The sequence below is a fragment of the Staurois parvus genome, unplaced genomic scaffold (genome assembly GCF_062004578.1).
Source record: "Staurois parvus isolate SC_StPar_1 unplaced genomic scaffold, SC_StPar_1.0 ptg000077l, whole genome shotgun sequence".
Lineage (NCBI taxonomy): Eukaryota > Metazoa > Chordata > Amphibia > Anura > Ranidae > Staurois > Staurois parvus.
The window spans coordinates 3075206-3088602 of NW_028317873.1; the positions used below are offsets into that span (position 1 = coordinate 3075206).

General features: G+C 41.1%; 1 protein-coding gene across 1 annotated transcript in view; it reads left to right on the forward strand.

Moving 5' to 3' along the window:
* Positions 1–13397, forward strand: part of TEX10 (testis expressed 10) — a 128804-nt gene that overhangs the window by 91161 nt on the left and 24246 nt on the right. Inside the window, exons 9-10 of the mRNA XM_089669453.1 lie at positions 8045–8133; positions 10479–10612. Coding sequence (XP_089525579.1) covers positions 8045–8133; positions 10479–10612 — 223 coding nt within the window. The remainder of the gene's footprint in view (positions 1–8044; positions 8134–10478; positions 10613–13397) is intronic.

The following is a 13397-nucleotide window of genomic DNA, read 5'->3' on the forward strand; positions in this document are numbered from 1 at the left end:
TTGGTGGGTCAACTGATCAGGATCCAGGTGGACATTGCCACAGTGATAACATACACTAACCATCAAGTAACCTGAAGTCTTGCTTTGGCAAGATAGGGAGAACAGGATTTTTCTTTGGGGGGGGGCAGATCTTCATATACAGCTATACCTATTCTTTATATTGCAGGTGTGAACAATTTACAGGCAAACTACCTCAGTTGGCAATGTCTGAACACTTTTAAAAGCAGGACCCATTCCCCCAGATCCAAAGACCTGTGTCACAGGTAGGAGATTCCACTTGTGGACCTCCTGGATTCCAGGTTCAACAGCAAACACAACAGGTTTGTCTCCGGGTACAGAGATCCACTGATTACTCCATGGGATCAATAAACCCTGATCTATGCCTTTCCTTCCATAAAACTCCTTCCTTGTGTACTCCGCAGGGGGATAGCTCCAGACTGGCCTAGATTGTTCAGACCTTCTGTCCCAAGGACCTTTTGTACTGAACTTGTTCACAGTTGCTGGCTTCAACAGCATGGCTGTTCAAGCCCAGGTCTTGTAGGACAAAGGTCTTTGAATTGGGGATTCCTGCAGTGCTGGAAGGCATATTTTGCTGTGACTCACCCATTCAATTTCCAGTCACTCCATTAGATTTGAATTGGGTTCTTCTTGCATTTCAGAAACTGCTTTTTACCTCAATCAGGACATTGTATTCTTGGTGCTTTATCCAGCTTCAGTAGATCAAAAGGATATTTATCTTCATTATCTAGATGTAGTTTGCTCTGTCTGGGGTTAATGTATATATGAAGTGTCAAGCCAGGTGATACATTTTTGTCAGTTGCTGTACAATCAGCTGCTCAGTAAGTGATTGTGGGCTCATATGAATGGGCATTCTTGTCAAGCACAACTTTTTCCATTCAGTCCTATGTGTTCACTCAAACATATGTGTTTGAATGTAAAAAAGCAGTGTGTGGCATGCTTTGAATGCAAAGCAAACATATCAGTAGAACAAATGTTGCCTTTGAATTGTTGTCTACACTACTCTTTTGAATGTGAATTTGGTGCATGATTCTTAACCACTTGACCTGCAGAAGGTTTTAACCCCTTCGTAACAAGGCCATTTCAATTTTCTATTCAGCACTGTGCTACTTTAACTTTCAGTTGCGCAGTCATGCATTACTGTACGAAATTAAATTTATATAATTTTTTTCACACAAATAGAGCTTTCTTTTGGTGGGGTATAATCACCTCTCGTTTTTTTATTTTTGCTATATAAATGAAAAAAGACCAAAAAGTTTGGAAAAAAAATATTTCCTACTTTCTGTAATAAAACATCCAAAAAATCTAATTTCTTCATAAAGGCCAAAATGTATTCTGCTACATATCTTTGGTAAAAAAAATGTTTAAATCCCAATAAGTGTACAGTAAGTCCCCTACTTACGAACAAGTGCTGTTCTGGGAGGTCGTTTGTAAGTCCAACAAAGTCAGGTTTATAATACTTTTTACAAAAATAATGCATAAAAAACAAACACAAGAAATACTGTAAAAAATAGATGTTTAATCTTACAGTATCTTGAAAGGTACAGTAGTACAGTACAACAGCTGACATGCAGGGGCTGGTATGGAGTGACAAGACCGCTGCTATTATGCTTGCCTCCAGACATCCTAGGCTTGAAATAAACACTCTACTACTGTACACTATTGTACTATACAGTAAACTACACAGCAGAACAACCGCCTGTGGCAGAGGGTGCACGCAGCTGACAATGTCCAGTAGACACGTGAGCTACTTTCGTGATTTGTCATGTGAATGCGTGTTCGCACCTTTGCAAGTTTGCAACTTGGAAGTTGTTCATATCTTTGAAAGTCCACAACACGATTGTTCACAAGTAGAGGACTTCCTGTATATTAATTGGTTTGTGTTCAAGTTAGTGTCTATAAACTATGGTGTATATATATTTGAAGATTGATCAGTACTGATGTACTATCTGATTTCTTGAGGCCATTAATTACTTGCCCTCCAGAGGATTTACCCCCCCTCCTGACCAGGCCATTTTTTGCAATATGGCAAATGGAGGTGTATATATACTGGATTTTTTTTTCTATACTAGTAATGGCGGTGATCAGCGACTTATACCAGGACTGCAGTGGGCATTTTGACACTGGGTGGGCAATAACTGCCATTGACATCCCCAGTGACACTAATACAGTGATCTGTGCTAATAAAAAGCACTGACACTGTACTAATGACACTGGGCAGGAAGGGGTTAACTTTTGGGCAATCAAAGGGTTAACTCTGTGCTGTGTGTTTTTTTTTTTTTTTTGTTTTTTTTTTTACTGTGTGCTCTTTTTTATCTTGGAGACATGCTGTTTTGTATTTCTCTGCTGTGCAATTTTTTTTTAACATACTGTCACCAGTGCAGTGCAGAGTCATCTTATGACTGGTGTGGCGGTGATGAAGAATACTGACTGGTGTCTCTTTTTTTTTTTTTTTTTTTTTAAACATAGTTTCATCAGAGTAGTTCATTGTCACCATAATGATGATCACTGTAACAACATTTCAGACTGTCATGAATGGGTTACATTCAGAACAGCTGTGATTGGCCCACAGCTCTCACATAGTACAGGGTGCTGTGATTGGTCCAGGTGCCATATGATAGCTGTGGGCCAATCACAGCTGTTATGATTGAAATTCCTTCATAACAGCTTTATAGACATTGTGATCATGTGATTGCATAGTGGGCCGGGTTCCAGGAACCGCAATCCGCTGTGTCCACAAGTCAACAACATCTGGACTCCGAAAAATAGTTTATTTGCCCAGATATGATCCAAAAACCTCTGTCACAGTTGTGGAATGTCAGAAGTGGTCCTCCTGGCTTCCAAGTTCAGCAGCATACTGAGCAAGTTTGTCTCTGGATGTTCTGACTCCATGGGATTTGTTCAATCTGATCTATTCCTTTACCCCTCTAAATCTCCTCCCTCATCTGCTCAGCGGGATCTAAATGGAGGCCACAATGGTGATACTCCTCCCACTAAACTGGTCCTGGCAGGTTTGGTACTCCAACCTCATCAGGCATCTGGCAGACTCTGTGGGCTGCCAAACGGTCTGGATCTCCTGCCCCAAGGCATGGCTGTTGAAGTCCAGGTCCTAAGTGATAGAGGGTCTATCTGAATCTGTTAGATTTTTTTCTAGCTCCTTTAAAGCTAGAAAATCTGTCACTTGCATGGTCTATATCACACTTAAGTGTAGTTTGTATGGTGTGCAATATGGAAATTCCAACTAAGGAAATACTTGGTGGGATCCTTACTGACTTTTCTCCAGTCTGGTCTCCAGTTGGCTCTGAGTGCTATCAAAGATTAGATCTTCTCTCTTGTGATTCTTTTTCAAAGACCGCTTGCTGGCTTCTCATTCTTTGGTAAAAGCCTTTGTACAGGGTTGCTCACATGGTTCCACATATGAGTCCACCTCTGTGACTTTGTGGGACCTCAACCTGTCCCTGTTGGCTCTTCAAAAAAACACTCTTTGAAACTATCAGAGCTATCTTCCTGTCTGCCCTCACAAGGTGGCCTTTCTCATCGCTGTCACCTTGGTGAGAAATGTTTGAGTTGGTAGCCTTGTCCTGCAAAAAGGCGTGTTTTTTGGGGTTTTTTTGTTTTTTTTTCTGTGCTTTAAGGAGACCAGGTTGTTTTGCATTCTAGGGCCTCCCTTCTCTCTAAGGTGGTATATTTCTTCCACTTTAATCAGGACCTTGCACTTCAGCCTACTTTCCTAGTCCAGTACACCCCAAAGGGATTTCCCTCCATTGTTTTTGAATGGAATACAAGCGATTACAATTTATCAGTCTACCAGGTCTCCTTTTAGATTGACTGTCACCCAGTTTTTAGGTGGCTTACGGAGCTCCATCATTGAGGATTAAGCATAAAGTGTCCTCTTTTTCTATCTAGGTACAATCTGCTAGACAAGTAAATGCCTTTTGATCTTTTCATTATCAGGCATTTGTTTGCATGGTTGCCACCTGGTCTTCCAGTCACATGTTGCCTACGTCATTTCATTTTTTACCAGGTGGATGTTCAGGCCTCTGCTGATTTGCGCTTCAGGTGTAAGGGACTTCAGGCAGCTCTGTGAGCAGCAAGTAGACCATAGTTTCACCTTTTTTGTGGACATTTGGGAATGTAGGCATTCTTGCTGTGTTGCCTACACCTCATTTAGACTGCTTTGGGATGTCCCAGTGACTCAGAATTCCTCCTATCCCTGTGTCCTTCATGAATGATTAAGAAAACAAGAATTTTGAATTGCTGTGAAATCCTTTTCTTGGAGTTCATCTACTGCTTTTGCCCAAAACTGAAGTATGATGGAAGTGGAAGGTGTTATACTGCCTGTTCAACATTTTTTTTTTTTTTTTGTTCTCACATTGTCAAATTTTCTTGCATGTGGCAGTATAACCCTGTGTCCCAGAATTCCTTCTTACCTCGTGTCTGATAATGAAGTCCAGGAAAAGGGTTTTATAGTAAGTTAAATATCTTCCGTAATGAATTACGGAAATCTTCAGTAATAAATACATATATGTTTTTCAAGCTGAGGTGTACTACATCTGAGCATTACAAAACAAAAATGCTATTTTAATTCATTTTTAATATTCAAAGCAAACTTTGCCCATTCATCCATGTCTCCATGCTTAATTTTTTCATTTTGAAAAACAGCCCCTAGCATTTTTGGCTGTGACCATCTGGAGTAAGAGCAGATGATCCATGCAGTATTTACATCCTGGAATCCATCTGCCTGTAGCTCAAGCATGCAGGCAGGAGGGTGTGCTTAGCTGAGAAAATTCCTCCTGAAGACTCCTGGGATTTTTTACATCATTTGTCTAGGCCTGGAAGCCATGAAGTAACAAAAGAAAGGTGATGCGGTTTTCATGTGATTCATGCATTCTCTCTCTTTCTAAAATTAGCTCCGTAACACAGGACACTTGACAAAAATGCACTGGAATCTCGTTTTCTCATTTGATGTGAACAGATTAGCATTTCACATGCAATTTACATTCAACTATATGGACCTCAAAATCAGATCACACCATTCCAAGCATGTGTCCGACCTGCATAGGAATTCATTCTATTTTCCATGTCCAGCAAATCACTGCGGTGTAAAATGCATTGAAAATCGCATCAGTGTGAACCAGGGCTTAGTGTTGATTGAGAGAGTGAAGTTCCACTTTCTATTATTTTATTTATTTAGTTTGTTATAGTTGCTGTATTTGTATCATTTATTGTTTAGCGAGAGAGACAAGATTACAAAAAAGGGAAAATTAGACTGAGGTTATAGTTGAAGAGCACAGTCTGGCAGCTAAAGGGTTAACCTGTTCATCTTTTTTCTTCTTCTCATATTTCAGCTATAGGCCCATGAATTCAGCAATGATTTTATAATCATTTTGCGAAAACAAACCAGGCTTTCTTTTGATAGTACAATCTTTAAAGATGTGTTTAATTTTTGTGGGTATGTGTATGTATGTATATGTATATATGTATATATATATATATATATATATATATATATATATATATATATATATATGTAGCCTTTCTGCCATTTGCCCAGTGATTATTTTAAATGGGTTACCACAGGTACAGTGGGGCAAAAAAGTATTTCGTCAGCCACCAATTGTGCAAGTTCTCCCACTTAAAAAGATGAGAGAGGCCTGTAATTGGCATCATAGGTAGACCTCAACTATGAGAGACAAAATGAGAAAAAAAATCCAGACAATCACATTGGCTGATTTGGAAAGAATTTATTTGCAAATTATGGTGGAAAATAAGTATTTGGTCAATATCAAAAGTTCATCTCAATACTTTGTTATATATCCTTTGTTGGCAATGACAGAGGTCAAACGTTTCCTGTAAGTCTTCACAAGGTTGGCACACACTGTTGCTGGTATGTTGGCCCATCCTCCATGCAGATCTCCTCTAGAGCAGTGATGTTTTGGGGCTGTCACTGGGCAACACGGACTTTCAACTCCCTCCAAAGGTTTTCTATGGGCTTGAGATCTGGAGACTGGCTAGGCCACTCCAGGACCTTGAAATGCTTCTTACGAAGCCACTCCTTCATTGTCCGGGCGGTATGTTTGGGTTCATTGTCATGTTGGAAGACCCAGCCACATTTCATCTTCAATGCCCTTGCTGATGGAAGGAGGTTTGCACTCAAAATCTCACGATACATGGCCCCATTCATTCTGTCCTGTGCAAAGGGACTAGGACGACTGATCCATGTAGAGAAACAACCCCAAAGCATGATGTTGCCACCCCCATGCTTCACAGTAGGTATGGTGTTCTTTGGATGCAACTCGGCATTCTCTTTCCTCCAAACACGACGAGTTGTGTTTCTACCAAACAGTTCTATTTTGGTTTCATCTGACCATATGACATTCTCCCAATCCTCTTCTGGATCATCCAAATGCTCTCTAGCAAACTTCAGACGGGCCCGGACATGTACTGGCTTAAGCAGGGGGACACGTCTGGCACTGCAGGATCTGAGTCCCTGGCGGCGTAGTGTGTTACTGATGGTAGCCTTTGTTACGTTGGTCCCAGCTCTCTGCAGGTCATTCACTAGGTCCCCCCGTGTGGTCCTGGGATTTTTGCTCACCGTTCTTGTGATCGTTTTGACCCCACGGGGTGAGATCTTGTGTGGAGCCCCAGATCGAAGGAGATTATCAGTGGTCTTGTAAGTCTTCCATTTTCTAATTATTGCTCCCACAGTTGATTTGTTCACACCAAGCTGCTTGCCTATTGCAGATTCAGTCTTCCCAGCCTGGTGCAGGTCTACAATTTTGTTTCTGGTGTCCTTCGACAGCTCATTAGTCTTTACCATAGTGGAGTTTGGAGTGTGACTGTTTGAGGGTGTGGACAGGTGTCTATTATACTGATAACAAGTTCAAACAGGTGCCATTGATACAGGTAATGAGTGCAGGACAGAGGAGCCTCTTAAAGAAGAAGGTACAGGTCTGTGAGAGCCAGAAATCTTGCTTGTTTGTAGGTGACCAAATACTTATTTTCCCCCATAATTTGCAAATAAATTCTTTCCAAATCAGCCAATGTGATTGTCTGGATTTGTTTTCTCATTTTGTCTCTCATAGTTGAGGTCTCCCTATGATGCCAATTACAGGCCTCTGTCATTTTTTTATGTGGGAGAACTTGCACAATTGGTGACTGACTAAATACTTTTTCACCCCAATGTATACCATACTAATATTCTAACAATACTTGTACAAAGCAGGGCAATTTTTTCTGTTTTTTTTTTTCTTTTTACAAATTAAATTTTGTTTTTTGGGCGGGGTGTCTTCTTATTTTAAACACCATCAAAATCTGGCGGCTTGAATGTTTTTGTATGTATATTTTAATTTTTTTATTCATTCTATTTTTTTATTTTGTGCTTTTCCTCACTTGCAGTTGTGGAAAAAAATCTGACATACTTTTTGTTTCATTTAGAAGAAAGGTACTGAAATATTTTTTGTTTCATTTAAAGGGAAACTAAAAGTATATTTTCTGTTTTTGATATTGTAAGTTATTATTCCAGTCTTATTTTTATTATAACATTTGTATTTTTGCATAGTTAATGTTTTTGTTGTGTTTTTAAATATAGGAAAGATAGTAGACTGGCTGTTACAATTAATCCCTTTACAACTGTTGATTATAAATTGGAAACGAAGTGCACTGAGTAGGCAAAATCATAACATTACAATGTGAGAAGTAATAGTAAACCACACTTGTCTAGCCCTGAAAGTCAGGAAGTTCACATTGCATATGCTATGAGAAAATATGTCTGTCCCTAAGAACATACAGTATATTATGAATTTACACAAACTAGATTTTAAAACATGAACATGTTATAAGTTATGTCAGGGTGAAAAATGATAAAACTCAGCTGCAAAAGGATTTGAATTTCTGTCCAGCCAGTCATGAGAGATACCGTCAGAAAACTAAATTCTGAGCTATGTTCAGACATGAATTTAAAATGGTTAGTATGCGGTGGGCTTATGTGATTTGAAAGGCAACAAACCATAGTTATTTGTTACAGGTCTCCCTTCGGGAATTGGATGTGTCCAGTCCTTGAGAGTACAATGCAAGATGTGGATTATTTCAGTTTTCTGTTCTCAACACTCATAGGTAAAGTGAACTTTTACAAACTATGAATCTGGTAGTGTAAGAATTATGAGGGCTGCTATTGCTGACACCCTTCAGAAAATGCTGAGTGCCTGTTTGTCTTCAGCTACCAACACTCGACCTGGAACAAGTATATGCAGCAAGTGAAATCCTCGCAATGTCACGACGTCTCATCTCCATACTTCTTTAACATCTATAAACAAAGAAATGATTTTAAGACAGAAGCCCTTGTTGCATCCACCACACAACTGTGATTTCCTTTACCTGTGTCCTCGCTTCACAGGTGCTTGAGAGATTCTTCAGCCTCAAGGCATACTATAAAGTAAATGTTGCGTTCTTAGTAAATATACCGTATTTTTCGCTCCATAAGACGCACCTAGGTTTTAGAGGCAGAAAACAGGAAAAAAAAATTCTGAACTAATGGACTGCAGACATAGTACAGGAGATGACCAGAGACTGCGGACAGCACAGGGATGACCGGAGACTGCGGACAGCACAGGGATGACCGGAGACTGCGGACAGCACAGGGATGACCGGAGACTGCGGACAGCACAGGAATGACCAGAGACTGCGGACAGCACAGGGAAGACCAGAGACTGCGGACAGCACAGGGAAGACCAGAGACTGCGGACAGCACAGGGAAGACCAGAGACTGCGGACAGCACAGGGAAGACCAGAGACTGCGGACAGCACAGGGATGACCAGAGACTGCGGACACAGTACAGGAGATGACCAGAGACTGCGGACACAGTACAGGAGATGACTGCTGACCTTTGGGGGAGGGAGGGGGAGCGAGTATTTGAATTTGACAGGTACCCGCTCTTACTTCCGCGGAGTTGTTCTTTGATCTTACCTGTTCCTCTATCCAGCCGCGCGCTGTCTTCCCGGCTTCTGTAGTGTCGGCGCTCGGCATGACAGCCGGGTGCCCAGTGCGCATGAGCGAGAAGCACTTGCGCTTTGTGATTGGTCCGGCGGCTTCTGGGATCTGTCATGTGTCCCAGGTACCGCCTTACCATTCACAAAAAGCACTGCTTCTTGCGCATGCGCACTTGGCACCCGGCTGTAAAGCCCAGCGCCCACACTACAGAAGCCGGGAAGACAGCGCGCCGCTGGATAGAGGAACTCCACGGAAGTAAGAGCTCCCCACCTCCCCAAAGGTCAGCAGTCATCTCCATAAGGTCCCGCTGTAGAGCTGAGCGGCCGGCCCGGTATTTTGACACTGCGGCGGTGGAAATACCGGACCGGCCGCTCCATATTCGCTCCATAAGACGCACTAACATTTTCCCCCCTTTTTTGGGGGGAAAAAAGTGCATCTTATGGAGCGAAAAATACGGTAATTGAGAGACCCTCCTTCATCCCAGTCACACCCACCCTCAACCTGCTAATTCTCTGCACTTTACCAGCTAAAAGCTTTACCATCCAGTCCAGTTGCTCTGTTTCATTTCATCCCCCCACTTGGATCTGCTACAAAGCAGATGTTGTAGACAGGTGAGGTCAGCTCAAACAGTGCCTTTCCAGTTTGCATGCAACCTGGTGGCCAAGCAGTAAGAGTTGTTCTGGCCACCTAAAGTAGAACTGAAGCCAAAACCTTTATTTACTTTGGATAAAGTAAGGGAGAAATATACAAATCCTTTTTTTTTCTTTTTTTGGGGGGGGGAGGGGCATCTGTGTCCCATTGGGTAGATTTTTCTTCCTGTCCCATAGCCAGAACAGGAGCCTGTGGTTGTCAAAAGGGTCACCAGAACAAGTGTCCTCATTGGAAAATTTTCCATTTGTTACTGTTCAGGGGACAACAGGAAATGTGGAGTTTTCTTTCACTTTCTGACAAATAGAGTGAATCTTCCTACTGGAGGCACGGACAGCTATAAAACACATGCAGTCTTGATGCATTTTGATCTCACTAAGTCTGGGAAGCACAACTATTTAGAACTTTGAATTTAGTTCTGCCTAAACTAAAGCAGTATTAAACCCAACCACCCAGGCTACCTCCCCTAGTTCATCCACATGCAACACCCTTTGCTAAATATTAAATAATCCCCCTTCAAACGATAGCTATATACACCCCACCTCCCACCACACTCTGTATTATATATCCACACTGCTCTCTCATTTGACCCCCACCCCACTTCCCCAGTACATGCCCACAGGCCGAAAAACATCTTTCCTCCAAAACGGATGTCCCTTTACACTCCTCCTTGGAAAGTCTGTACCTGGAATTATCGAAATAATCTCAGGCAGAATTTTGTGTTAACCTCCCCCGTCTGTCTATATGTCAGTTTAGTTTGGGTGTGTAGCTAATGAACAAGCTAATGCTTACTTTATTTTTGCTATTCTTTTGTATTAAATAGGGTTTTCTACAGAGAAGTTAGCATGGATGCAAAGTAATAAACTCACTTCTCGACTAAGCAAAACAAGAGTGTCTCGTGTCTGTCTTTATATGACTGAGCAGTCATTTTTTGCGCATCACTGGACAGTTACTCAGGTAAAGCCATCTTTCTGTTAAAAGTATTTACAGTCAAGCCAAATTTTTTATTTTTTTTTTTAAATTCTATGTTTGCGAAAGGTTTCTTGTTGAGGGCTCCCTTACTGGATTTCCTCACCTACAATGACAACAGTTTTGGCTGGCAAGAAGTTAGGAACATTTTCCAACAGCAACAGAGAATTTAAAAGCTTGCTTACTTCAAGGATTTCCTTTTTACTAAGAGCTCATTCACATCAGCAGTGGAGCGCCAGCTCTAGAATGCAGGTGTGCAGTAGGTTGACAATGGTGCTGATCTTGTGTCGCGTCGCACATTTTAAAATAGAAGCAAAGCAAAAAAATTTTTTTTTCAGATTTTTTGCTCTTTTTTTTTTTTGTTTGTGGCGCAAAAAAATAAAACACCCAGTGACTATTAAATACCACCAAAAGAAAGCTCTATTTGTGTGGAAAAAAAATGATAAAAATGTCATATGGGTACAGTGTTGCATGACTGCACAATTGTCATTCAAAGTGCGACAGTGCTGAAAGCTAAAAATTGGCCTGGGCAGGAAGTGTCCGGTAGGCAAGTGGTTAATGGTGATAAATGTAAGATGAGAAATAAAAATGCAGCGCTTAGGAAATTAAATATGAACAAACAGAAACATGAACAGCATAACTGCATGACAAATTCAGTCCATATTGCATGGTGCGATAAAGTGACAGGTGCAATTGTCCTAATAGTTCATGTTCAGAGAAATTCGTGACTCTTGTGATCTCGTGATTTGTACAAATAATGCACTAACCAGATAGCGCAATCAAAGCGCATGGAGCAATTAAGACCCGCTCCTGGTGCTCTGGACTTGTAATATTAGGAGGATGTCATCTGTAGGTTTGGCCACCAGATGTCATCAATCCAGGTATATAGGTAAGTCATCAACCAGAAAGATCATCAGCGGGGGAGGGGGTGATCATGCATCATTCCCAGATGGACGGAACCTTCAAAAGCGGGCTCCCATATCATAGATGAGACCCAGAGAAGCCTTTTATGGACCGCTGCATCTTCAAATTGTAACAACGAATAAAAGTTTGAATCCAAAGATCCCTCCCGTCAGCCTCTCTGATAAATGTAAGGTTATGCACTTGGGGGCTAAGAATATGCATGCATCATACATACTAGGGGGGGTACAACTGGGGGAATCAATGGTGGAGAAGGATCTGGGAGTTCTGGTAGATCACAAGCTTAATAATGGCATGCAATGCCAAGCTGCGGTTTGTAAAGCGAGCAAAATCCTCTCTTGTATTAAAAGAGGTATAGACTCCAGAGAGAGAGATATCATATTACCCCTGTACAAATCATTAGTAACACCTCATCTGAAATTTGCAGTTCAGTTTTGGGCACCAATTCACAAAAAGAACATTGGGGAACTGGAGAAAGTACAGAGAAGGTCAACCAAACTGATAAGAGGCATGAAGGAGATCAGCTATGAGGAAAGATTAGAGGAACTGAATTCTCTCTTGAGAAGAGGAGATTAAGGGGGGATATGATCAACATGTATAAATACATCAGTGGTTCATATAGTGAACTCAGTGTAGAGCTATTCACCCTGAGGTCATCACAGAGGACAAGGGAGCACTCTTTACGTCTGGAGGTAAAGAGATTTAATCACCAAACACGGAAAGGTTTCTTCACAGTGAGAGCTGTGAAATGTGGAATAGACTCCCTCAAGAGTTGGTTCTGGCCAGCTCAGTGGATTGCTTTACAAAAGGCCTGGATTCTTTCCGAGATACACAGAATATTACTGGTTACTATTTTATAAGTAAAGTTGATCCAGGGAATATCTGATTGCCTCTCGGGGGATCAGGAAGGAATTTTTTCCCCTGCAGGAGCAAATTGGATCATGCTTTGTTGGGGGTTTTTTTGCCTTCCTCTGGATCAACTGTAGGTATAGGATTATAACTTTTTTTTTTATGGTTGAACTGGATGGACTTTTGTTTTTTGTTTTTTTTCAGCCATGCTATGTAACTACACATGCAATTGTTGATTGCGATACACATGTTGCTGCGCATGTTGCAATGAGAGCAATATATCTAGCACCAGACCTCCTATGCAATGCTAAACTGATGACCTATATGGGGCTTTAAGAGTCACTTGTAGAAATATTGGGTACTGAAGCGTGTTGCCATTTCACGGGTTTCCCTCAAATTTAAAGTTTGACATGTTGGATATCTGTTTACTCGATGCAACCTCGGCTTTTATATTTTTACAAAAAATTGGGTATTTTTTTACTCAAAAATTGGAGGGAAAGAAATGGGGAAAAGGTTGCAAATGGACTTTAAAGGCACAGAAATTCCAAACCCATATTAGTAAAATCAATTGTACTTTATTACAAGTCATGAAAAACATCTTGCAGTTTAAAAGATCATAGCCTTTCAATGGAAGGCAGGTCAATAATAGAGATCTTTATATTGGTGCTTGGTTGATGGAACCAACGTATCGAATAACCTGCAGGGCTTGACAGCCCTGAAAGAATGGCCATTTTATTATTTAGAATGGGTATTTTATTACGTTTTTGTGCCTCTTATAATTAACCCACAATTAGTTTGTTTTTTCCTTTGTGTAATATTGTGTGACTTAAAAAATTGGAACTGCCACTATTTTATTGTCGAGTATATGCTCCCTTTGGCTAGTATGGGGATATAATGGCGTTTGGCATTGGCGTTCGGTGGTGGTGCTCTTGGACCCCTGTTTTTTTTTTGTTTGTTTTTTTTTCTGTTAGTTTTTGGGTGACAGTGGACAGCTGCCTTTAGT